The sequence below is a fragment of the Antrostomus carolinensis genome, unplaced genomic scaffold, assembly GCF_000700745.2.
Source record: "Antrostomus carolinensis isolate BGI_N321 unplaced genomic scaffold, ASM70074v2 scaffold17674, whole genome shotgun sequence".
Lineage (NCBI taxonomy): Eukaryota > Metazoa > Chordata > Aves > Caprimulgiformes > Caprimulgidae > Antrostomus > Antrostomus carolinensis.
Genome location: NW_010313019.1, coordinates 36,777 through 62,307, shown reverse-complemented (window position 1 = coordinate 62,307; position 25,531 = coordinate 36,777). Strand labels below are relative to the sequence as shown.

The following is a 25,531-nucleotide window of genomic DNA, read 5'->3' as shown; positions in this document are numbered from 1 at the left end:
TCTGGCACCCCCTTTTCCCTCCATTTAATGACAGCGTCTGGGGGGTCATTGCTGGGGGGTGTGTGTGTCTGCCCACCTGCGCATACGGCTTTTCACAGCGGCATCGACTTTACAAGGAGAACCTTTTGTTACAGCCACAGCAGAGGCCTTGTGCTGCCAGCTCCACGAGTTTCTCATAGCGCCAGGAATTAAGTAAGATGAAAAACCTGTGGTTTCACCTGATTTCCCTATTTCTTTAAAATTCGAAATTTGTCTTCTTCATTTCCTCCTTCCCCACTTTGGGGATTTAAATGAGTTAAAAGAATCTTATAATTTCTAGATATATTTATTTCAAATTATAGCAGCCACAGCGTATTGCATTTATCATTTCAGAGCTCAGTTTGGTTGTTCTCTGCCTGTGTTTCTTTGCTCAGGTGTACACCTTTGGGGCTAGTCAAGACCATGGGAGTGGCATTGACAAGAGCAGCTCAGTGGACTGCTGCTGGTTCTGGAACCGGCACACTTGAAATCACCCCTTTGAATGAATCTCTTTTAAATCAAATTATTAAGTTTGTGGACAACTTAAGCACTAGACATCCTCAGGAAGCAGCATTTGTCTTCAGAGAGCCCCTTGAGTGGAAAACGCAGTTGGACTGTTCAGTGTTTGGAGAGGGTTATGAGATCAAGTAAGTCTGAATTGCAGTGTGTTTTGAGATGTTGAAGGTGAACTATGAAGCAAAACTGTGCTCATTTAACATATAGAAAGCCTTAATATATTAGGGAGGCTGAAATGGGTGGGTTTTTTACTGATACATATGGCAAATTTTGTGTTTAAATATGTAGGGGGTTTTGAGAGTTTGAGACTATTCTATCTTGGTTATGATGCAAACCTGTTTAGTGATTTATAAAACTTGCACTGTCTGTTCCTAAGACTTTTTACAACATGCATCTCACATTGATTAACACTTCTGCTAGTGTTAGGAGAGGCTCCTGTGTGGTGGATTGACCTTGGCTGGACACCAGGTGCCCACCAAAGCCACTCTATCACTCCCTCCCCTTATTGGACAGGGGAGAAAAATACGACAAAAGGCTCACAGCTTGGTATAAGGACAGGGAGATCACTAACCTATAACTGTCATGGACAAACCAGACTCGACTCATGGAAACTAATTTAATTTATTGCAAATCAAAAGTCAGAGTAGGATAATGAGAAAATAAACCAAATCTTAAAACACCTTCCTTCCACCTCTCCCTTCTTCCTGAGCTCAACTTCACTCCTGATTTTCTTTACCTCCTCACCCCCAAGCAGCACGGGGGGATGGGGAATAAAGGTTGTGGTCAGTTCATTACACATTGTCTCTGCCACTCCTTCTTCCTCATGCTCTTCCCCTGCTCCAGCGTGGGGTTCCTCCCACAGAAGACAGCCCTCCGTGAACTTCACAAACATGGATCCTACCCATGGGCTGCAGTTCTTCATGAACTGCTTCAGCATGGGTCCTTTCCACGCTGTGCAGTCCTTCAGGAGCAGACTGCTCCAGTGTGGGTCCCCCACAAGGTCACAAGTCCTGCCAGCAAACCTGCTCCAGCATGGTCTCCTCTCCATGAGTCCACAGGTCCTACCAGGAGCCTGCTACAGTGCGGGCTGTCCATGGGGTCACAGCCTCCTTTGGGTGCATCCACCTGCTGATTTGCAGTGAATAAATTGGTTTACCTTAGAAGTTTTCTGAAATACACTTTAAAGAAATTGCATATGCTTTATCATATGAAGCTTGAATAACATTCAAGATTCTTCTCTAAAATTTGCTGTTTATTATTATTTTAAAAAGATATAATTTAATTTTTCTAGTGGAGCAACTGTTCAGTCTGAAGCCAAAGGTAAAGATGGCCAACCCTTGCTTCTCCTCACGGCATCAACTCTCAGAGTTCGCAGTTTTGACCAGCTGTCCCGCTTGCTACAAGTTGCTATGGAAAAAAAGTTAAAGGAAGCACAGGCATGCCTTGAAGGTTTCCTTTCTTTTGTTTCTTCTTTTTTTTTTTTAAATCTTTCCTCTCTCTTAAAAAGTATGTCTCCTGCTTCAATTCATGTTTGCGAAATCTGAAGAAAGACAGACATGCCTTCATTTTAAGTATGCAAGAAGGTGTTGATTCATGAAGGTGTCTAAAGGTGCTGATGCAGAACTTAATGAAGTTTCTATTTCTTATTTTATTTTCACACAAATCAGTAAAGTAGAAGTCTGGAATAAAGTTAAAATAAAACTGTTGAATCTGAAATGCAAATTCATGTGTACTGAATAATACCCAGCTATTGCAACACACAGTAGGTTTAAATTTCCGAAAAAGAATGTCTTATTGGAAGCTAATAGTAGTTACTCCTATTTTTGTAGTTTCATCCACTTTTAAAATGTTGCATCCTTAAAAAATAGACAAAGGAAAACTTATATGCTTAAGACATTCTTACCTGCACAAGGTTCACAGTGAGCACTTCCTGGTCTTTTTCACAATGGCTTTTAAAATACAGGTACAAATTCTTCTCCTGAGTCCTATTCAAGTCCTGGATTTTCAAACTGACAGGAAGTCCCTTGATATCCTAAACTGGATATCCTCCTCTCATTGGAGGTAGAAGAGACCAGTAATATTCTTTGGTAATATTAGTAGAAATTGCATCTTCAATACTGAAATATAAATGCTCATACTGGATCAAACTTCACATCTCTCTAATCCAGTGTCCTGTCACTGACAGTGATCAGCCATGAACAATAGGGTAGATATTGGACACAGATACATGGGACTTCATTTGCAGGAACAGAGCAAAATGTGTTTGTAAAATCCATTGATGTGCAGTTATGTCACTGTTTACCAAAAAGAACAGCTGTCATAACTGGGGAAGTAATGTGGCCATTGGCAATGCTGCCATAAAACTTTAAAGTTGTTCTTTAACACTAAATCATATTTCCATAATCATCGATTTTCAGTGAGTCAAACCCATTGTTTTCCTGCTTTGGTGATCAGCCAGGCATATTTTCTGGAAAGGGGTCTGTTGATAAAGGGAAGCATTTAATATGCACCTCTTAGTTGAATGGCTCTTAGTCTTTGTTGTGAAAAGCAATTTTGCTTGTTATGAAAAATTTATTTTTGTTCTTAATGTTTTCATATTTTTAAAAGTGCATTTCAAATTACAACAGAGGGTTATGAAAGAATACATCATACAGCAATATTTGATGAATACCTATGCACATTATTAAAGTTCTTATTGTGAATTATTAGCATCAAAATTTTTCAGCAATTGAGATAAAACATGTTTGTCTTGCCTACTCATTTTTATCATAGTATCACATTATGTGATTCTGTTTCATGTTTGCAGCTAACAGGGATCCTATAGTGAAAATTCTTGGCTCTGAATATGGGACTGTTGAAGGAGAAGATATGTCCTTGTTGCATTTACTTGACAAAGTGAAAAAAGATGATGAACCTGAAACAGAGATGAAAATGAAAATCTTTCTTCTTATTCAACAGCTGGATTTGCAACTGCTTAATAATTCTTTGAAACACATTTCACAGTAAGTGCATTTCAAATGGAAGCTAAGCATGTCAGCCAGTGCATTTTTTGTTTTATTGTTAAATCTGATTGGTTTCAAACCATAACATGTGCTTTTGGTGTGACATAAAGAAATATATTGAAACAACTTTCACTCTACACTAAGTTGTTGAAAAAACATTTTTTTTTCTGAAGGTTTTGCTGTAGGTGTGGGTATGCAAGTGTGTGCCTGTGAGTGTGGGGGGTTTTTTTTGCATATGTTTTGCATTTTGGTAGTAAATTGAAGTCATTTGTACAAACAACAAAGTTAGAGTTAAATATTTTCATGGAAATGTTTTTTTCTTCATGGAGGCATATTAAGTATTACACTGTATCTGTTTCACAATTATGAGGACTTTATATTAGCTGTGAATCTAAAATTTCAGTAAAATAATAGATAAAATTAAGAAAAACAGTGGAAGGTGACCCATTTCCAGGTTTTTGTTGCTGCTATTAAGACTCAATGTAAAAGAAAAAAATGTCATCTCCTCTTAATTTCTGTGAGTATATCCTTCTGATGAATACATTTTAGACCATTTTCTATTACTTGCAGAGACATAAGACTAAATCCAGCTGCTATAAATAATGAAGTAAATCTTCTCAAGATTTTCTCTGGGAAAGGAGAAGATACGGTGCTGGAGTCCCTGGAATATACATCAGGTCCAGATCTGATCATATCTGATGTTTATATATACCCTTATTAAAGTACTTGACTTCTGTGTGAAATTTGCTAAATTAATTTCAGTAATAAATTTAAAGTGTTTATTTCTACTTTATAGTTGCAAAGTAAAATAAAAAGTATTTTCAGATACAGAATGCTGTTCTTTAGCCTTTACTTACAGAAATAATCTCCAGTTATATGAATATCTTCAGTGGACGTAGGGGAAGTGAATTGGGTCCCTGATCCTGGAAAGTGCTAAGCACAGTTGCAGTTCTTGGTTGGATTAGGCCATGGGTCACAGAGCTTTGCATGTTTAATTCCTAACAGTATGAATTCTTAAGAGTAATATATTGTTTGAGAATTTGTTTTGTATACATGTTATATTAATCATCAAGCATAACTATTAAAAATACTTTTAAACTGGATAAAAACACTGATGCTAATTGGTTACAGATTACGTGTTCTCTAATGGATGCCGAGCTCCTCCCTGGAGACAAGTGCATGGAGAAATTTGTTATTTAGTCATCAAACCACATGACACTGATCCTTTATATATCACTTGCAGCACAGCAGGAGTGTTTTTAAATGGAGTAAGTAATAATAAAGCTTACTATGGAGTAATGAATATTTTTATGTGCTAAAATAAAAAATTAATCAGGTTTAGGGTAGTGGTATTGAGGCTGTAAGACCTGCAGAGCTAGTTTATTGGTACAGAAGGAGAAGACACGATCATAAATGTATGCTAGTTTTCCCATATGTTTTGAGTGCTTTCCCTTTAAGTTTTATACTAGGAGTATATTCTGCACCCTTTGCTAGAAGTGTTTGTTTAGTTTTCAAATGTGCCCTAACAGTCCTTCACAGTATTCCTGTTTCATAGAATCATAGAACGGTTTGGGTGGGAAGTGACCTTTAAAGATCATCTAGTCTAACTACCCTGCAGTGAGCAGGGACATCTTCAACTAGATCAGGCTGCTCAGAGCCCCGTCCAGCCTGACCTTGAATGTTTCCAGGGATGGGGCTTCTACCACCCCTCTGGGCAACCTGTTCCAGTGTCTCACCACCCGCATTGTAAAAAATTTCTTCCTTATATTTAGTCTAAATCTCTTTTAGTTTAAAACCATTTCCCCTTGTCCTGGTGCTACAGGCCCTGCTAAAAAGTTTGTCCTTATCTTTCTTACAGGCCCCCTTTAAGTACTGAAAGGCCCCAGTAAGGTCTCCCTGAAGCCGCCTTTTCTCCAGGCTGAACAGTTCCAACTCTCTCAGCCTTTCTTCACAGGAGAGGTGCTCCAGCCCTCTGATCATTTTTGAGGACCTTCTCTGGACCTGCTCCAACAGGTCCATGTCTTCCCTGTGCTATTTAAAGGTCCTATGGGACTAGATGCCTCTCTGATGCCTCATTGCTCTTGATCTGAGGTGTAATATTACGTGTGGCTAGTATAGCTTACTTTTGTCTTTTTTTAACTGACAAGCAGTTCTTTCTTCTTTCAGTGAAAGCTTTTTAGAAATTATTTATCTCTTCTACTTTTCATTTTGGTTACCTCTTTCCTTACAGATAGATTTTATTTAGGTAGAATAATCCCTTTTGTGCGTTAAGCAGTGACCAGGGCTCTTACATTAGTTTTGAAGAAAGCCTGATATCTGTCAGACGTAACTCCACAAATTGATTTCCTAAGAGTTAAAAAATCTGGGGCAATTTTGACTTAACATGTTTTTAATGGATGAAGCTCATAAAGCTTAGGCTAGTCAGGTCACATGATTATTTTTTGATCCTTTTAGACATCTGCCATACTGCACTGCACTGGAAGCTCATACTTACTTGGTTGTTTGCCATAGGCCATAAACTCTTTTCAGTGGAACTACACACAGCACAATTAACTGATATAATTACTTGCAGAATTTTATGTAAGATCTTGATTATCTGTTGGGATCCATGGAGATGATCCATGCATCTTTACAAAGCATTATTGAAGTTGGTGGACTCTGCTGAGCCAGAGACTTCTGTACCTAATTCATTACAGTATGACCTCAATACTCTTTAGCACTGTTTTATGATGCAGATTAAATTACCTGTGTAAGGCAATACTATTAATAATTTTAAATTTATTCTTTTTTTAAGGGTCAGGTAAAGGGTAAAGATGACATTTACTATGAAAGAAAAAGTGATGTGTATAAAGATATTGTCACATTTTTAAGGGAGAGATCACCTAGATTTGTGGAAAAGATGGCCAAACAGGTATGTATTTACTGATACTGGGTGTATGTTCTGCTTTGTACAAATGTACATTGGTAAGAATTATGTTGTAAACCTGGCTGAAAGTTTATGTTCTTTATCAAAGATAAATCTGTAATTAAATGAAGAATTTTAAAGACTCTGAAATGCACTCTGATTTGTTTCAGTTTCTACTAAATATGTTCATTTTGTAAATAGCAAATAATTCTCTATTTCATGAACCGTTCTATCATAGCTTATTATGAGGTTTGATCCAACATGTAAGGCCAGCTTCTAATCTTGCTTAAAAAGTTTTACTCATCTTCTTTATGGAGCACTGGAAATGTTAAAGCAGGAAAATATGATATCCGTATGGAAAAGGTCAACATTTTATGACAATATTTTTCTGTGATCAAAACCACTTAAATTTTTATCTTCATTCTTTGTAACTGAAATAGAAATAGTAGCCCAACTTTTTTACGAGAACTGCCTGATTTAAAAATCAGAGCTGAGAGTTAAACATCCAGCTTGTGCACTCTGTGTTGCTTCTGCCACTGTAAAATGCAAGTGATTTGGCTTTTATTTAGAGCTCTATATTAGCTAGAGTCACACAGTGTAACTACAATTTTGTTTGTTTCATCATTCCTGATAAAAACCTCCTTTTTCAGATTTCTAATGTGGTTATAACATTATTAACTTGGTAAAATTCATTACAGGCTAAAACCTGGCAAAAGTTTTACTGTGGTTATTTGTATGCAATTTTAATTATTGCAAGAAACAAGTAATTAGCAGGGAAATTTTCTTATCCTTTAATTCTGATTTTCTGAGGTGTAGGGCCGATACTTATTTTTTCTCAGATATGGATATCTGACAGTTTTGAAAGAACAGAGCATTTAAAATTGTGCACGTAAAAACAGTAGCTTATATTAACAGTAATAGAACTAAATTTGTAAGTTGTTCTGTTTCAAACTGGAGAGTAAGTGCCAAAATCTGTTTTATTTATCCCATAGGCTAGTATTTTTTTAATGTTATATCTACATATTGGTTTACATTTCATAAATGTGACAATATATGAATGTTTTTATGCACAAGTACTGGTTTAATGTATTTTCAAAGTGATTTGGCTTAATTTGATGGTCATGAAAGGTAAAATGTGGTAATATTTTAATAACTTTTTACTGTACTGATCCTACATGCTAATAAAGATTCATGTTAATATTGATAATAGAGATAATATACCTTTTTTACTGTATTTTGCTTTTATAAAGATACTGCAGCTATTCAAGAAATGTGTACACTTATTAAATAAGTAAATAAATATAATTTATCCTGTTTTCCTTTGATTGTCATATAAATCACTCAGTATTCCTTGTCTGTGTAAAGAAGTTTATGCTGAAGAGTATAAATTATAATATTTTAATGGTTTAGCAATGTCATATCCTATCATACTGCCTTGCTGAAGAGCTGGATTAGTACATTCTAAAACTTGAATTTAAACAAGTTAATACTGTAGAGCTGCAGAGCATTTGTATTTGAGGGAAAAATCTCTACTCTTGAACTCTGAAAAGCAGAGAAAAAAGGTGTATTTCCGAGGTTGCCTACATGAAATAAGTTATGACTGGAAATAGTTTTGATTTATTTTCTGAGGAGAGGAGAGCCTCCAAAAGCTCATTACGTACACATATATTGCAAAACCAATTAACTTTTGTAATATCTTCTTGGCCTTGTTTAAGCTAACATTTAGAATTGCTGTGTTGGCATATAGTGCTGTAGGAAACATGCTTTTTAACATGTGCTTAGCTGGTCAAGCTACAGCATCAATTCCCCTGTGATTTCTCTAGTTTATCATGTGTTAAATTGTCTTGTCTAGAGTACATTTTCAGAATGAGAGAATTAGCTCGAGTTAGTTTATAATTAGACAGTTGAGTCAGCAATCCTGGAACAGCTGATTCACATCAGGGACTAGTCAAAAACAGACCATACTGTGTCAGTCTCCTTAAAACTGCCTTGAATCAGATACGTAAAGGAATATCTTCACCTATCTGGTAGTGACAGCTGCAATAATAATAAGTAATAATTGTATGCTTCTTTCCTGTAAAAATTGAATATGTTCCAATAGATAATAAGAGTTGACAAGAGTCCTTTCTGTTCTGGATGTTTTTGATCAGCCATGGTACTAGAAACAGACAGCTGAAGGATTGGTAGGTGCCACTCAGCTCCATTCTTGTATGTGACTTGTTCAGCAATATTTTGTCCTGAGAGACAGAAGATGAAAACACTGAAATGGAATGTGTTTATATTAATTCCAAACTATACCAAATTAAATTACTTGGAACGGAAGTCTAGCAGTTTATCATACCCTATTTTCAGTTTTATGTTCATTATTTTTTTATGGGAATTTTTTTGTAAATCCTTTATGCAGGAAAACAGTTTTTAAATAAATGATCTATTGAAAGCAGAATGACTGACTTTGCAATTCTAGATCTTAAAACTCATTTGGAATTAGGTTCTATAAAAGTGCTTGTGTCACAAATTATTTAACATATTAGAAATTTAACAATGCCCAATATTGAAGTATGTTTAGGAAGTTCCAAATTTATCTAGTTCATGTATTTCAAAAACTTAAATTTGCACATAGTAGCAGCTACTTTCCAGATTGTTTCATTCTTTTAAAGGCAATCTGATTTTATGCTTATAATCTAATTCTACATCTAATACATAAAACTTTTAAGCACAACGTCCTGGAATGGTGCTTATAACTTATTGTTTTAATATGCACTATACATATAGCAATATGACTGACAGACCATGTCTCCTTTTATTAGGAATATAATTTTTTTAAAGAACCCACATCCGAGAAGAATTATCAGCGTATGGAAGTAGTTGATGCTAAGGTCTCTGACCAATCCCAGAGCCGTTCTGATTTTACAGAAAAGAATGTACGTGAAAAAGTGAAAAGTTCTGCAGCAAGAAGGAGATCCATTGACCAGAAGAAATTAGAGCCATCTATGAAGTGGAAGAATAGTGGACTTTCTGCATCCGATAGATAAGTAGCTATCTTTATAATTTAATTTTCCTGTAAATCTCTCTAAACTGTGCTAATGATTGGAATGCATGTTATAGGTTTGCATTATTATCTTAAGTTAGGAGCAATAAGCCAAAATTTACTACATGTTAATTTCTAAGAATAGAGTACAGACTACCAAACATTTCTTGGTTTTCTTCTGTCATGCAACAACTAATGATTCTATGTAATTTCTACAGCAAGGCAGGGAAATGTCTTGCAACCATCTCCAGTACTGATTCTCCAGTACTGTGATATTATATTATTTTTAGTGTAAAAATATGCCCTTTAAAGCAAGACAGAGTAGACAATCTAATCTAACACTTTCTGAGGGAGGTAAGAGAGATCCAGGAAGGACAATCAGGGTGACTCTTACTTGTACTACCAATTTTTAATGATTTCATATTATATGAAACACTTTTCTAGCTAGGCTTAGCAACAATCTTCACTAATGAGATTATCTCAAAGTTTGGATACCCAAAAATAGCATATACATATATTGTATATGCTATATATATACACACACACATAATATACATGTGTACTCTCTCTCTCTCTCTCTCTCTCTTTCTCTGTCTCTCTCTCTCTCTCTGTGTGTCTCCATACATGTATATTGTCGGATTTGTCTTCTGAAGTCAGAACTCTGTTCTGATTTAATGTTTCCTGATTTTGTGCTCATCAAGGAAGAAGAATATCTGAAGGAAAGGCTTTTATTGCTATCCTGCAAAAAAAGTCAGTATCTTCTCAAGTCTGACAATTTGACATGTTGCAAGAAACATTTTAAGAGATTTTGGATGTGACCTACAGTCATCAGTTCAAAAAATGTGGTTTTCCAGGGACAAGAGCTTATCTTTTTCCACAGATGTTAGAGTCTAGGTGTAGTGAAACTGGCTGTAATCATGAGTAGTATTCTCTTTTATTGTTATGACTGATAGTATGACCAGCCCAGACTTGAAAAGACATTTTGTTTTCACAAGATTGTAAATTAGGGACAAAAAAGCACCAGAGATTGTGCCCAGCTAGGCTTAGGAGTCTTCTTGGAATATGAGGAAATATATTATATTCAGCATGATCAAAGCTATGGAACAGCTTAGTGTGTGGAAGTACTAGGCAGACAAGAACTCTTCTGCTTGGAAAAGAGATGACCCAGGGACAATAAGACAATTGATACGAAAAATCATGACTGGAGATGGTAAATAAGGGACAGTCACTGTCCATTCTCATACAAGAAAAAGGGCATCAAATGAAAATGAGCCAGTGAGACCAGTTCAGAACAAAGGGAGAGACGTCATGCAACACATGGCTAACCTCTAAAATCCTCTACAGGATGGTAGAGGCCATTTGTTTGTGTGAGTTCAGAAAGCAACCAGACATATTCATGGAAGAAAAATCCATCCAAAACTGTTAATGCAAGGATGATCAGGAGTTCCCCGAATTACAGTTTGCTGAAGAATATTCTGGAAAAAATCATTTCCATGTTCTTCCATTGTTATTCTACTGTTACCTCGATAGCTGTTATTGGTCATGGTTAGATGTGGTATCCTAGGATAAATGAACCTGTAGTCTGTCTGCATATACTCATTCTTTGTTCTTGTATCACATACAGGTCATCATAATACAATTTTTCTAATATTCCATTATTTTATTACAGCAGAATTAGTCAGTTAAGACACAGTATACTTTCTTTTTAATGAAGTTTATTGTGTAGATTCATAAGCTCATCTGTACTGACGTAATGTGTTCAACCATAGCATTTTGGTTCTATATATATATCTAATAATTTTTTTTAAATAAAAGCAAATCTTTTAGTGACAAGGCCACAAAAAAAGATGCTGAAGAAGAAGAGAGAAGTAGTACTGTGTCTCTGAAAATCAAAAAGAAAGCCAATGGCATTTCTTCTGAATCTGTTAGAATACAACAAGCTTCAAAATGGTATGGGTTACTTACTTCCCTCAATATTTTTATTTTTATTTTTCTGTATCTTCAGTAATTATCACCATACTTAGTATTTGGTAATGCCAATTATATTTTTCTAATTCTGTTACTAGGCAGTGTTGTTATATATGTTTAAAATGTGCTTGTTCATATTAGTTTATAGCTGTTTAAAATGGGTGATGCTGTTTATTTAGTTTTAGCAAAACATCAGGCAGGTTTGAAGATGTTAGTGAAAGTTCCTCAGAGACTGATGAAGATGAAGAACAGCCTGTACGTCATCAGGAAGGAAACACTGATTTGTCATCAGAATACTGGGGAATTCAGAAACTTGCAAAATATTTAAAGGTAAGTAGGTGTTGACAAATTTTATTAAAAAAAAAGCGCGAGAACACCACACAACTCCTTATCCTTTCCACCTTCCTTATATTTTAGAATAGCTCTGCTATGTAGTATGTGCAAATACTGGAACTGTGGACTTTCCTATCACGCACCCGTTTCTCCTGCATTTTTTTTATCTGCTATTTTTGGCTTGTACAGGCCTTTAGACTAAACCATCTAACAATCTATTCAGTGTTATTTAAAACTTAAGAATGGTATGATTTCTTTATTAATTATTGGATTTCTCTTTTGCTTTTTGGGTGAAACTTTCCAAGATATTTCTTTATGTGGATAATAACTTTCAAGAGTTTTTATTAAAACTGAATACTTGCCTAAAGTCTTTCATCAGCTATGATTAATACATCACTGAAGTAATTCTAACGTGGTCTTGTGTCTGGATAGATGCTGTTAGTGGACAAGAAAATGTATGATAAACAGGCATCCTCTAAAACAACAAAAAAGTTTTTTTACACAGACTTGTTGAAAGTCTTTTGGAACCTGTAAATATAGAAGTTTAGAATTCTGTGTATGTCTGAAACTTGTGAAAAAAACAACAATCCTCTACTATTCTGGAAAACTCTTAAACTAATTATGTTTCTCCCTCAGGAGAAATTCCTTTACAAGTTTGTACTGGAATGTATTTACTGTCAGTTACTAACAAAAGCACTGGTTTATTTGGGTTTTTTGAGTACAGCTACAGAGTATACACATCTGACTGATAAAATCATGGTGCTGACATTTGGTACATCAGAAATACTTGTGAGGAATAAGCAAAACTTTGGCTCCTTCCAGCCCTTTAACCATTGTAGAAGAGCAACTCAGTCCTTTAAACAGTTTTCAGTGCGTTCACACTGCTTGTTTTCAGTTTGTGTATGTGGGACCTATGCTAGTGGTTGTAGCCAAAGAGACGCAGAAAAGCATGGATAATACAAGTGTCTCTTTGTGCCTTATCTTTTCTAGGTTGGACCTCTATATTGTTGTCATTTTGGCTATGCTAAAATAACTCTTTGCAAGTGTAATCTGGTGTGACATTCAGCATGTAACTTGCTCGGCTGTTCACTGACACTGAACACACAATGTATAAATTTTGCATTATTGTTTCTATTTGCACATAATTACAGTTCATGGTGTTGTTTTAAAATCTTTCAGTCTACTAATAGCTTGTTTCTGTCTTTCTTTGGAGCACCTCTTTGTACGTTTCTAAGAGCTCAGAGAAATAACCGTCCTACTTTTTTGTAAAGACCCAAGATCCTCCTGGAGAGGATACTTGAAATTCATTACTGTTAACAAACTCCTAGAAATCATCTCATTGGCCCATCTATGGACCACGCTCTACTGACTGGGCTCTTCCCTCCTGATTACATAATTCTCAAACTCCCTTTCCTCTTCAGATCCTTCATATAGTCATAGTTAGATTTTAGTATTGGACTTCATTCAATCCTGAAATGTATCTACACTTGCATGAAACCATTCTGAATGAAGAGTGAGAAAAGCAAATAGGAAAATATATTTTTCATGCTCCTCTGTTTTCACAGTGAGTGTATTTTGTTCTGGTTGTCAAAAAGCAAAATTACTTAATGACTTAGAACTAGAAGAAGAAAGGGGAGTATTTTTGATCAAATCATGAGTACCTATTAAGAAGTGTTAGTAATACAAAATTCCATAATATTAAAAAGTTTTGTTACAAAAATTCAAATGCATACTTGTTTATGCATTCGTGCACACCTGAATCTTCCAAAAGTTCTTCAAATTAGATATAAATTAAACAAAGTACTTAAAGATATACTTAAAATAGTGCTCTGTTGATTCTTAGCTATGTAAAGCAAGAAATCCCTAGGGTCAGATAAAGCTGAAAAGAGATGCCTCAGTGCCATACCACAGACAGTGGTTGAAATGTTTTATTGATGGAGTGCTACTTCAGCTTGCACATGGAATTCATTTTAATTCAAGTATAAATACGGCACTTCTGGCCAGACTTAGGAGTTTTTTTGGCATTCTTGTTGTTCATGTAGGCAAGTGTTCATGACACATGCAACATAAGAGAAAATAAATTTATGACTGTGATATTTAAGTATCTACAAGCATATTTATATAGAAGCACATATTTCAGAGGACTTGTTTGTCTTCAAAGGTTGTACACATTGTTTGCATATCTTAAAAATTTAATAAAATGTCTTCAATAACAGAAGTTTGAGATACCAAGTTAGAAAATATAATAATTTGCAGGTGCAACCATTTTTTGAATGTCTGCTAAAGTAAATGTGAATCACAATTCAGCAAGACTCTATAAAAGTTCAATTTGCAAACACAAAACTTCTATAAAACCTGAAAGATGCCTGATTTTTCTACCAATGTTAGATCGCCATTAAAACTTAAAAAGACAGTTGCTTCCTGTATAAAGCAGACTTGCTAGCTGCTGTGAATTGTGCCTGCAGGCTATGTATTTGTGTACCTCTTCATGGAGAAAATTCCAGTGCAGGGGAAATTCCCTTCTGACTTTTTGCCCTTCTCCTTTCCCCTTCCTTTCTGGGAAAGAGCAGCCATGTTGGAATTGCTCCACTGGGAAGCAGCTGCTTCTGTGGTCTGGCTCCTTCTCCTACCTTCAAGCTTCCCAGGGCTGTGAAACAGAAGACAGAGCATGTGTGCTCTTGCCATGTCTCCCCATCGACTTAAGAACAGGCAGCGAAGACAGATCAGTGAGCTTGGTGATGGTTAGACATATTGGGGGCCAGAGTAGATAAAATTGGAATGAAATGCTCTACTGACGTTTGTAACAGTGAGATTCACTCAGGAGAGCCTACTTCAGATTTCACATTATTTTTTCAAGTAGTGCTTCTGAAGTATTAGATTTCTGGAGGAAGGACTACTTTTTACATGTGAAAAATTTTAGGAATAGGGTGACAGGGTCACATTTTACAGTGATCTTCTTACTAGAAATGGGAAACATCACGTGGAAATGCAGAATCTTCTTTGTGGCTGGGACTGTTCACTGGGGAAAAAAAAAGGAGAAAAAAGGTGAGAGCTGGGCACAATGCTTTGAGCTGTCTGCTGTTGAGAACTGATCATTGCCAGTTTTAAGATAAAATTGAGTTGTTGAGAGGTAAACTGGGGCTGGTGACTGCGCCAGGAATAACTCCAATCTCCAGAATAAGTCCTTAATCCCTTAAACCCTTGGCTGCTTGGTTTTGGTTCCCTGTAAGGATGTGATTTATATGTACACCTACACCAGGGTGAGCTCTGGATAGAGTTCTGCAGGATCATGTCAGTTGTATTCTTCTTCCTTCAGTTTCTTACCTGGAAAGTCATTCTACTTTTGGCTATATTTCAGGGTGCAATAGTGAAATCAGTCAAATTTCACACTTCATGTAAAATATCCACTAATTTAATATCTGTTTTGAATTACTCCAGTTCGAATTACGTAATTTCCAGAACAGCATTGTGTTTCTTTTCTGCTTTGGAAACACAGGTGGACAAACCTGCTGTGTCTCCCCAACTGTTTGCATCTTGTGCCAAGTCCAGGAGCTGGGGAAAGGCTGTGGTGCTGCACAGAAGCTGGGGGGATGTACCCTGAGTACGGCCTTGAACACCAGCTCCCAGGTGGCCATGTGCCCTAGTGCTGCATAGCAGTGGATGGCTAGGAAGGGAGGATGTCTGTCACATGACTCAGGGCAATCCCATTCACTGGACAAGGAACAGGTTGAAAGAACTGCGGGTTACATTGGATATATTCAGTTCTGCTCCACGGCTGACACACAAGACTTTTGGAAGACTGCTGCATTCAAGCAACATTTCTGTAGTTGGCAGGTGGCCCCTCTGTATTGGGCTTACATTACATAAAGGTGGCAAACAGACCAGGGAGGCAGGAATGTACAGGAATATTCCTTCTGGTCTTTGCATCTTCCCTTTTCTTTCCCTCCACATCCCTCTAAAAGTCCTCACTTACTTCTAGGCAATTGGGTCAATGAAATTAAAGTCTTAAGAGATCAAAGATATGGGTCTAGTTCTTACACTGCATGTGTTGCAATGAGTATTGGCTGGGGAAGACCTACTGCCCATCAGTTCTGCTTCCTCTGTGCAGTGCGAGCAGAGCTGAGCCGGGAGGATGTAGTGTGACTGCTGTACCACAGGCAGAGTTTATTTCCTCTTCTCAGGAAGCTCAAATTTATCAGTTAGGGAAATGCAACTGTGTGTTGGCTTGCAGTAGTAGATCCTCAGCTGAGCTCTTTGTACATGGAGGGCACTAGCATTCTTGGGGAAGAAAGGTACAGGTTAGAAATGCAGAAAGTCAAATAGACAGTGAAATGATGGAGGTAGGCTCTGCTGGGAGCTAAGATGCAGGACCTGAAAGGAGAGGTTCATGTAGATATTGTTGATAAACAACATGGGATAGTTTTATTCACCAGGAAAAGACAGGAAGACATTTGGAGGTTAGAATTGCTTGGTACAAACCGGAGTGCAGGAAATCCATGTATGCATGAAGGGTAGGGATGTGGAAAAGGAAGGTCCAAACTATTATTATAGAAACTGGAGCCTGTTTCAGAACATTTGAGGACTGAATCTTAAATGGCAGTTGTGTGGGTGGGTGGAGTTCTTTTGCACTGTGTATGCAAGGTTTGCAATGTGACATTCCTCTACTTGAAGGGCAAGAAGGGCACAGTCAACAACTGCTTGCACACTGCTCTACTATGCTCTAGTATAAAGTCAGTCACATTTTATCTCTAAGATGAGACTTGTCATATCTGAGGTCTAAGATTTTAGATATCTGAAAAATAGATACATTCCTCATAAAATTTTGTGGTAGAAAACATTCAGCATTTCAAAATAAATTCTTACTTTCTAGTGCAAATGAAAATTGTGTAGCAGGTTTGGCGCTCCTGTGGTTTAACAGGTGATGTATACAGCAACTCTTTAATATGAAACAATTGTAAATTTATGGCACTTGCAAAGACATTGATGTGGCTTGTAGATTTTTCTCAAAATTTTTATGAGATAGAGGATAGATGCAATATTTTTTAACTGCATAATGGAAAAGCTTTCTTAAGTTATAATGGTATTGGAAATGTTCCAAATTATTAAGATTATACTAGTACTCATTATAAAAATTTAAATCAGCTTCATAAACTATGTGTGGATTACAAAATCAGTCGTATTTTGGGATTAACAGAAAAGCAATTCTGTTTTATTCTAAAATGCAGAACCTCTAAAGAGACATGAACATATTAGAAGAAGGAATAAAATGGATCTTCACATACTAATTTATTTAAAGTGAAACTACACAGAAAGTATTTTTTCATTTTGTAAGACAAGAAAAAATAGTATTAGTGTTACAGTGTACCCACTAAAGTACCTATCATTTGTTTGCTTATTTTAGACACTGTAATACTGCTCAAAAGTTTTGTGATAGTCATAGAAAAAGTCTAAAATCTCTGGTGTTCATAGATTATTCCTAAACAACAAACTTCACGGAGAACTGTAAATACAAATTCTGAGGAACTGACTCTCTACGTCTTGACTCTACTTCCATTTTCCCAGGAAGAATTACTAATGGGTAGAAATTTACAACTCTAATTGGATACTTAGATGATTAACATAGAAGTTAAGAATTTGGTCAGCTACATAATCAATTTAGAAACTATTTTGTGTGCAAAATTATCAAAGAAATTTATCTGTAATCTTTAAATCTGGCCCTAGATTTGGAATAGATACAAATATTAAAATCTAATAGCAGGAGTAAAAGTATCTAGTCTACATAGGAAATGTATTGCACATTATGTTTTTTCCACGATCTGTGGATGAGTTAACTATTTTTTCTTTATAGTATCAAATTAGCAAGACTTGCATGAGATTATATTTTAGCTATCAAGTACCAAATAAGCATACATAAGTGCGTATACAATATTTTTGAATATAAAATAATTTTTCCATTGTGTAATGCATTTTTTCAGAACTGACCAACTTTGCAGTTAATTTACCTAACCTTATTAGGAGGGTGTCTAACAATAAATCTTTTCTTTTCCCTTGGTGGGGTAATATGAAGGAGATTATTTGACTGAACTGAAAGATCAAGATTAAAAATAAATTTTGCTGTAGTTTGACTAAGTGGCAGATTGTTATTTTTCAAAAAATACCAAATGTATGAGACATAATCATATGCCACCTGCTAGCATTTCTAGCATGTTTGGCTAACCTGTCAGCCTTCCTATCACTGTCTTCTCCACTGTTCATGAACATCTCTGGTTCCCATCTTGCAATATTAGCCAAGATTTAAAAAAAAAAAAAAAAATCGGTAAAGAATGTGGTTACTGAAAAAAAGGGAGTAAAAATATGGGAAAACTGTATTTTATAGTTATGTATTTTTTAACAACCTAGCCAGTGCTGATCATGAAAAAGAAATCTTTTTATGATAAATTTACTGGGTAGGAAATACTGGCAAATGGTGAGCTCTCAAATTATTATTATAATTGGCAACTCTGAAGCAGTTGCATAGCTCTGTCCTCAAAATACTGTACAAACAATAATTGCTCACCACAAGAGACATATAAAATTCATAACAACCAGTTGATTTTTGACCATTAACCCCAACTCTGATGAATTTCCGTGTAGTGGCGGTTTAATTAATGTTCTGAGGGTCCCATTCCTAACAGTTTCTTAGATGATGACATGAAAGACAAGATAGAAATAAAGAAAAAAAGAGCAAAAAAAAGTGGAATTTGACAAAAAATGAGAAAGAAGAGATAGCAAGTCAAAAATTAAGGGCTGAGGAAAATAATGTAAAATAACTGATGTTTGATCCTCCTCTTTCTGCAGGATTTTATTCTGTTGTAAAAGCAGGTAATGAAATTAATTAGCTATTGTTTTGACACCGTAACTACTGTACATATAAAATAATTGCAAATTGCCACCGCTGTCTCAATCTGACTTAAGGCTTTATAATCATGAAGTAAATAACCAAATTGTTGGCTTTCCTAAAGAGTTAGAACATAGTTGTGTCTGAAAACTATCAAGAGTTTTAAGAAGTGAGAACAGCATTCTTCATTGTTTTTAAGTGTTCCACATTGGATCTAGGCTCAATTTAATCACAGTTTACTATACATACAGATATTTCAGAAGCAGGCCTGTGCTTCAGTCATGTCTTCATCTATATTTGCTTTTCTTATGATCTCACTAAGCTCAAGTTTTGTTTTTTTTTATTTCTCTAGAGAACATTTATCTCTTAGTTTTTCATAAACTATTGGTATCATTTTGTTTTTCTTGCAACAGCTTTTTCGGCTGGTTTCAAATGACACTGTCTTTTCTGTCTGCTCAGTGCTTATGAAGCTTCAACAGCTTGCTAGCTCTCCAGTAGTCTATACAGGCACAGGTCCTTCCTAGTTCAACCTCATTACATTTTCTCCACAGATTCATTTCCACTGGATTCCCAAATAGCTGTACTAACATTAAGACATTTATTCTCTTTGTGAGCCAAGTGCTCTGTAAAATAAAAATTGCTTAAGGTGGGTCTGTCACTATCACACAAGGTCAGTGCCAAGACATAAAAGTCAGTGCTTAAACTGGGATTCATCTCACCTAGCTCTAAATATAAACAGAGGAAGTGCTTGTAGCTGAGCTGGGCATTCAAGGCTACCTTTATGATCAGTGGAAAAAATAGGCACTTTAAGGATGTGATTCATCTGATATTTTAAGCATCTAATTCAGAGTGAGATGCATCACATTTCAACTTCACTGTTGACTTGATCTCAGTTAACAGGAATGTAGGATGGCTATAGATGACACGATCTTAATTATCAGGAATGTTGGATGGCTGTAGCTGAGTGAATTTAAACAGATGACTCCCATCCCCATAGTCTTGTGCGTTTGAAGTCACCAATGTGAAATAGTCTTTTGAAGGCCTATTCTTATTCCAGATTCTTTATGTATTTGGAAACAGGAGTTTGCATGCTTTCTGGCCTTCTTTCCTTGGAGTACTTTGTAAAGAACAGCCTTTTTGGTAACAACCCTAGAAACTAACTGACAGTCCTCAGTTAATGGGAGAATTAATTGTTTGGCATCTGCTAGATACATGTGCTCTAACTTTGGCCTAGCCAGTGTGGTAACTGTTCTTGAGCTTTGTTTACATAGACAATATGCATGTGATTAAGATCCTATAGGTTTATCTTGCTTCTAGTTCTTCAGAAGGGTTTCAGTAGACCAAACCTACTGGCTTTGCACAGCTCTTTATCACCATATGCTGCACTGTCTTTTGAGCTCTTAAGAGAGTGGGCTGAAAAGTATCCTCACATTTTTAGGAAAGTTCTTCTGATGCTATGTTGGTGAACAAAGAGAAGTTGGCCATGTTTCTGATGCTCATTAGGCAGGGACAGTATATATATGATGACACTGAAAAATGTAATTACAGTACTGTGGCAGTGGAGTTCCCACCCCAAAATGATTCATTATATGATGGTAGAAGTTAGCATGACCATTTCTAAAGGGACTTGTCTGACCTTTTGACCACAGCTGTAGGCACGCAGAAAGCTTTGCATTTCAATACCAGAGAGCACTGACTGGAACAACTCTCCTATTGTGTGTGATTTACCAAGTGTAAAAGTCTCTATTCTCCAGAGCAGCCTCTTCTGAGAGGGCAGGACAGTGATCAAGATTCAGTACGTCATGATCCAAAGGAATGAGTGAGCAACCTTCCTTCACTTGGGGCTGAAGAAATGTGTGGCCTGTCACTTTCAAAAACATGGCCCTATCAATAGGGATGCTGAGGTAAATCACCTGTTCAGGGACTCCGTCTGTGTTGGTGATAGTGGCAGCTGAAGGCAGTGTACTGCTGGAGATGGTACCAAGGAGGGTGGCTTTTCTTAAAGAGAATGGTGGAAGGTCATGGTTTGTGCATTAAGTGAAGCAATTTGCATATGCTAAAAAGGGCCTGTCATGGTGGGCAGAGGAAGTCTAGGATGGTGCTGAAGCTGAGTTCGTTCATGCTGGAGTGTCATTGGAAGACTATGGTATGAACTGCAGACAATCTAAGACTTACTCCATAAATACGGTTACCTCAAGACACTTTGCCAGATGAGCTGAACTCCGGTATGGCTACCAAAGGTACTACAGATGGCCTGTGGTAACTAAAACCTAAGCCACAGATAAATTTTAGAATTACCTCAGTGCTCACACATTCTTTTGAATGGTGATATTTTGCAGTAACAGTAGTTTCTGATGCATCAATTAGATTAGATCCCAAATTAACATCTGCTGCAGTGATCTGATCTAGAAATCACTGTGAGATTGTGGGTTTGTGTGCCTTATAATCCTTTTATTTTTCTCTCCATATTTATCTAGAATTGAAAAGAGTGTGGTCCATTGTCTTTACAAAATTGTCCAGATGCAACTGGGGAACAAGCACACTCCTAAACTGAAAATTTCACAAATGAGGGGAAGATAAACTTGCACTGTTAAGATGTTATATATTACCTTGGCCAGGCTTTCTGTGTTTTTTGGGTCAGAATTTCACTCCTCTCCAAGTCTGAGGTTTGAGAAGTTACTGGGAAAAACATTCTACTATTCCTAGTCCAATGAAGTAAAAGTTCATATGTTTGAGCGTGAACTACATTGACTTTTACCTCCTCTATAGTAGAATCCAATTACTATGAATCAGAAAAGGAAAGCTAATGGAATGGATACATATCTTGGAAGAGATTTCAAGGGGGAATCAACAGTTGCCTAACAAAACCTTCTGGTTCACTCAGAAAATAGTGTATTTATTCTTTTGTTTGGAAACTTGTTTCTTTTCAATTTCATAAAATATGGTGACAATATGAATCCATTGTGTCTGGGTCATAACATATATGTCACTTCTGCCACTGTGAAGGTCAGGGTCAAGGTATTAATGTGCAACTAAAACCATGCAGCTTCTGTGCATGGTTTAAGTCCAACATGAATGTTTTGGATTTTGTGATGCCTGTGATTTTCCACTGGCTTTACTTATATTAATCTGTATGGTTTGCATACTGCCAGGCTGTAGCCAAAGAATGCCAGAAGATTCAGGAAATGGGGCAGGGAATTATTCCATAACTCAGTTATACTTGTCCATAACTCATCTCTTAACAAGTTGCAGCTTGTATGTTTTATAAACTAAAATGAAAAATTGGAACTAGTATTTAAACCAAAACAAAACTCAGAGTGTTTAGAGGTTCACTAGCATAGAAAAACTGCCTTGCTGAAGCATATTATGTATATTATACTGCAATACTCAGTCTTTCATTAAGCTTTATAAAAATTTATTTAAATTTTGAAGTGTTTTCCAGTAGAAAATTACAAAATGGTCTGTGATTTGAGATAATCAAGTTCAACAGAAAATCAAAAAGTCACAAAGGTATAAATGAAGAATTCTGTTTCATACTTCACCACTTATTTTGGCTTTCTTGTTTTATAAAAATTGCAATATTTTAATAATATTTTGGGCTGGCATTCCACTTAAACAATGTTTTTGTTCTAGGAGATTTTTCATTCTGCTACTGAATTTTAGTTTAAAAATTTCTGGTATAACAATAAAGGTTTCTACAATGTGACCTACTTTCTTTTGGGTATCACATAAAACTATTTTGTTCAGTATTTTCTAAAAATAGATTGACTTGGTATGTTCAGTTTTAATTTTGTGAAGTATATTTAATTGCCATTCAGATTATATATACTCATAATCAAAAGTAGGGTATTATTATACATAAGAATGACAACACTGCCCACAAACAGCAATTTCTTTCCTGCTATTCAGTCGTAGGCTCACTAGCACAGACGTGCACATTAAGGGATCTATCCAGGACTTACTTAATACAGTAAATAAAATGAACTTCTACTATGGCAAAAAAAATTAAACCATAGGTCTAAACAGAAGAAAAAAATCCTTGTCTTGGCCATGCAAAGTAAAACAATATTTCATTTTCTGGTTGCATTCAGTCATAAATCCAAATGCAAAATAAATACATTAATAAAAACACCTCCAAATAGGTACCATATTTACAGAGATGTTTGTGAGTTGAACTGTATAATTTTCATTTTATTTTATTTTCTCAGGAAAATGAAATGCATTATAACTTTATTGCAATGTTTATATTTTTCCATGCATGTATGCTCATTTTACTACAAATTGGGCAACACATTTGGAATCATCTTTATAGTCTTGTTAGTACTTTTATTACTTGTACTCCAATAATGCCTTTAGGTTTCAGCTGAAAGTGGAGAACAAAGATGCTGGGAAAAGGCATCTGGCTAGTAGTAAGCAGGAATTTTGTCAAAGGACTCAAGGACCACTGGTGTCCTGAGTCCAGGTATGATGCCTTCCTCATAAAACTGTCCTTTCTCTAGTGGCAATTGTGACAGTTCTAAACTCTGATACAGATCTCTGCTGTAGGATGATCACTCAAAGTGGCATCTTTATGCCATATATGGTGTCAGAGGGTTCAAGCAAAAGGGACAGGGTAACACATGCCATAAAGTGGGCTGTACCAGGTTAGATATTCCATAGGTCTCCTTTACAGCTCCTGTACAGTCTCAGCTATCTGAAAAGCTAATCTTTCTGCCTGCTGGGAGATCATCTGCTAAAACTTTGATGCTGTTTACCCTTTCCAGAGGTGACTGTAGAGGAAATTTTGTATCTTTCTTTCTTAGCCTACTTAAATGAGGTCATAGTTTCAAAAGGTAAACCTTTGTATTGACTAGGAAGGGTTTTAATTAGGACATGTGGTATTGAAATCTTAAGCCTGTATATTTTCTTATCCATTATCTTTATCTATGATCTCATTAATCTATTATGGATCAATCATTGTCTTTTTAAAGAAGAGGAGGAAATATCTAATAAAAAAATTTACATAATTTCATGGTAATAAAATTTCACAAAAAATAAATAATAGAAAACAGAGCTAGAGCAGAATGCAGGAGGTCATTTACTCCATCTGTTTGCCTCCAAAACAGCATCAACTCTTTGTATGTCTTCTGGACAAATATTTCTGTAACTTTTCTTTCCTATGATGGAGATTTCCTAAGTGCTGTAAGGAATGTATTCCAAAATTTCTAATATCTAGCATAAATCAGCCCTGATGCCATTTAACCCCATTATTTCTCATCTTACCCACAATGGACCTGGAGAACAGATGGTTATCTTTGTAGCTGTTCTTTAAACTGTCTTCTTATTCTCTTCATCTCTAGAGTAAACAGCTCCAGTTCCTTTTGTTTTTCTGTGTGATCATGCTTTTGAGATATTTTGCTGTCTTGCTCTGGTCTTCATCGAGTTGGTCAGTATCTTTTTTGAAGTATGATACCCATAATGAACATAGTACTTAAACTGTGGTTTTCAGTGACAAACCGAAGAATGATGATTTCTTGTATCATACAGGTTACAAATCTTGTTATAAATCTCTCTGTAAAGTTTGCTTTTTTTGTCTGACAACAGTATCATGTTGATAGGTAATACCTATGTTTTGCTCCGTTGTTAACACCAGATTTTTTTATATGGTTCAGCTTTTTTTTTCAGCAGACTAATCATGGTCTTTAACGTCAGACAATTCTCTCAGTACCATAGAGCGGATTCCATTAAGCTCAGCTAGTATGAAAACGTCTAAGTTATCTAAGTATTTACTGACTAGTTATATGGCTGTCTTGGCCTAAGCAACCACGAAATGGTAAAGTTCTCAATTGTTGGTGAAGTAAGGAGGGTGATTAGCAAGACCACTACCATGGACTTCCACAGGGCAAACTCTGGCCTGTTCAGGACACTGGTTGAGAGAGTCCCTTGGGAGACAGTCCGAAAGGGCAAAGGGGTTCAGGAAGCCAGGACATTCTTCAAGAAGGAAGTCTTAAAGGCTCAGGAGCAGACTGTCCCCGTGTGCCACAAGATGAGCTGGCAGGGAAGACGACCAGCCTGGCTGAACAGGGAGCTCTTGCTGGGACTCGGGGAAAAAAGGAGAGTTTACCATCTCTGGAAGAAGGGTCAGGCGACTCAAGAAAAGTGCAGGGATCTCTTTAGGTTATGCAGAGAGAAAATTAGAAAGGCAAAAGCCCAGCTGGAACTCAATCTGGCCAGTGTTGTTAGAGATAACAAAAAGTGTTTTTACAAATACATTAACAACAAAAAGAGAGGCAAGGAGAATCTCAATCCTTTATTGGATTCAGAGGGCAACATTACCACCAAGGATGAGGAAAAGGCTGAGGTATGTAATGCCTTCTTGGCCTCAGTCTTTAGTAGCCAGACCAGTTATCCTCAGGGTATTCAGCCTCCTGAGCTGGAAGACAGGGATGGAGAACAGAATAAACTCCCATAATTCAGGAGGAAGCTGTTCATGGCCTGCTACACCACCTCAACACTTACAAGTCTATGGGGCCAGATGGGATCCACCCAGGAGTACTGAGGGAGCTGGCAGAGGAACTTGCCAAGCAATTCTCCATCCTTTATCAACAGTCCTGGCTAACAGGGAGGACCCAGAAAACTGGAGGCTTGCCCATGTGATACCCATCTACAAGAAGGGCCGGAAAGAGGATCCAGGGAACTACAGACCTGTCAGCTTGACCTCAGTACCAGGGAAGTTGTAATGAGGTGGATGTTGGTCTCTTCTCCCAAATAACAAGTGATAGGACAAGATGGAATGGCCTTAAGTTGCGCTGGGGAGGTGGGTTGCATATTAGGAAAAACTTCACTGAAAGGCTTGTCAGGTATTGGCACAGGCTGCCCCGGGGAGGGGGGGGGTCACTGTGTGG

General features: G+C 36.6%; 1 protein-coding gene across 1 annotated transcript in view; it reads left to right on the top strand.

Moving 5' to 3' along the window:
- Positions 1-417: 417 nt before the first annotated feature.
- Positions 418-25,531, top strand: part of ODAD2 (outer dynein arm docking complex subunit 2) — a gene marked incomplete at its 3' end in the record, with an annotated part of 59,853 nt that continues 34,739 nt past the window's right edge. Inside the window, exons 1-9 of the mRNA XM_029084800.1 lie at positions 418-665; positions 1,826-1,983; positions 3,341-3,536; positions 4,107-4,213; positions 4,668-4,804; positions 6,331-6,447; positions 9,249-9,469; positions 11,282-11,419; positions 11,623-11,767. Coding sequence (XP_028940633.1) covers positions 442-665; positions 1,826-1,983; positions 3,341-3,536; positions 4,107-4,213; positions 4,668-4,804; positions 6,331-6,447; positions 9,249-9,469; positions 11,282-11,419; positions 11,623-11,767 — 1,443 coding nt within the window. The remainder of the gene's footprint in view (positions 666-1,825; positions 1,984-3,340; positions 3,537-4,106; positions 4,214-4,667; positions 4,805-6,330; positions 6,448-9,248; positions 9,470-11,281; positions 11,420-11,622; positions 11,768-25,531) is intronic.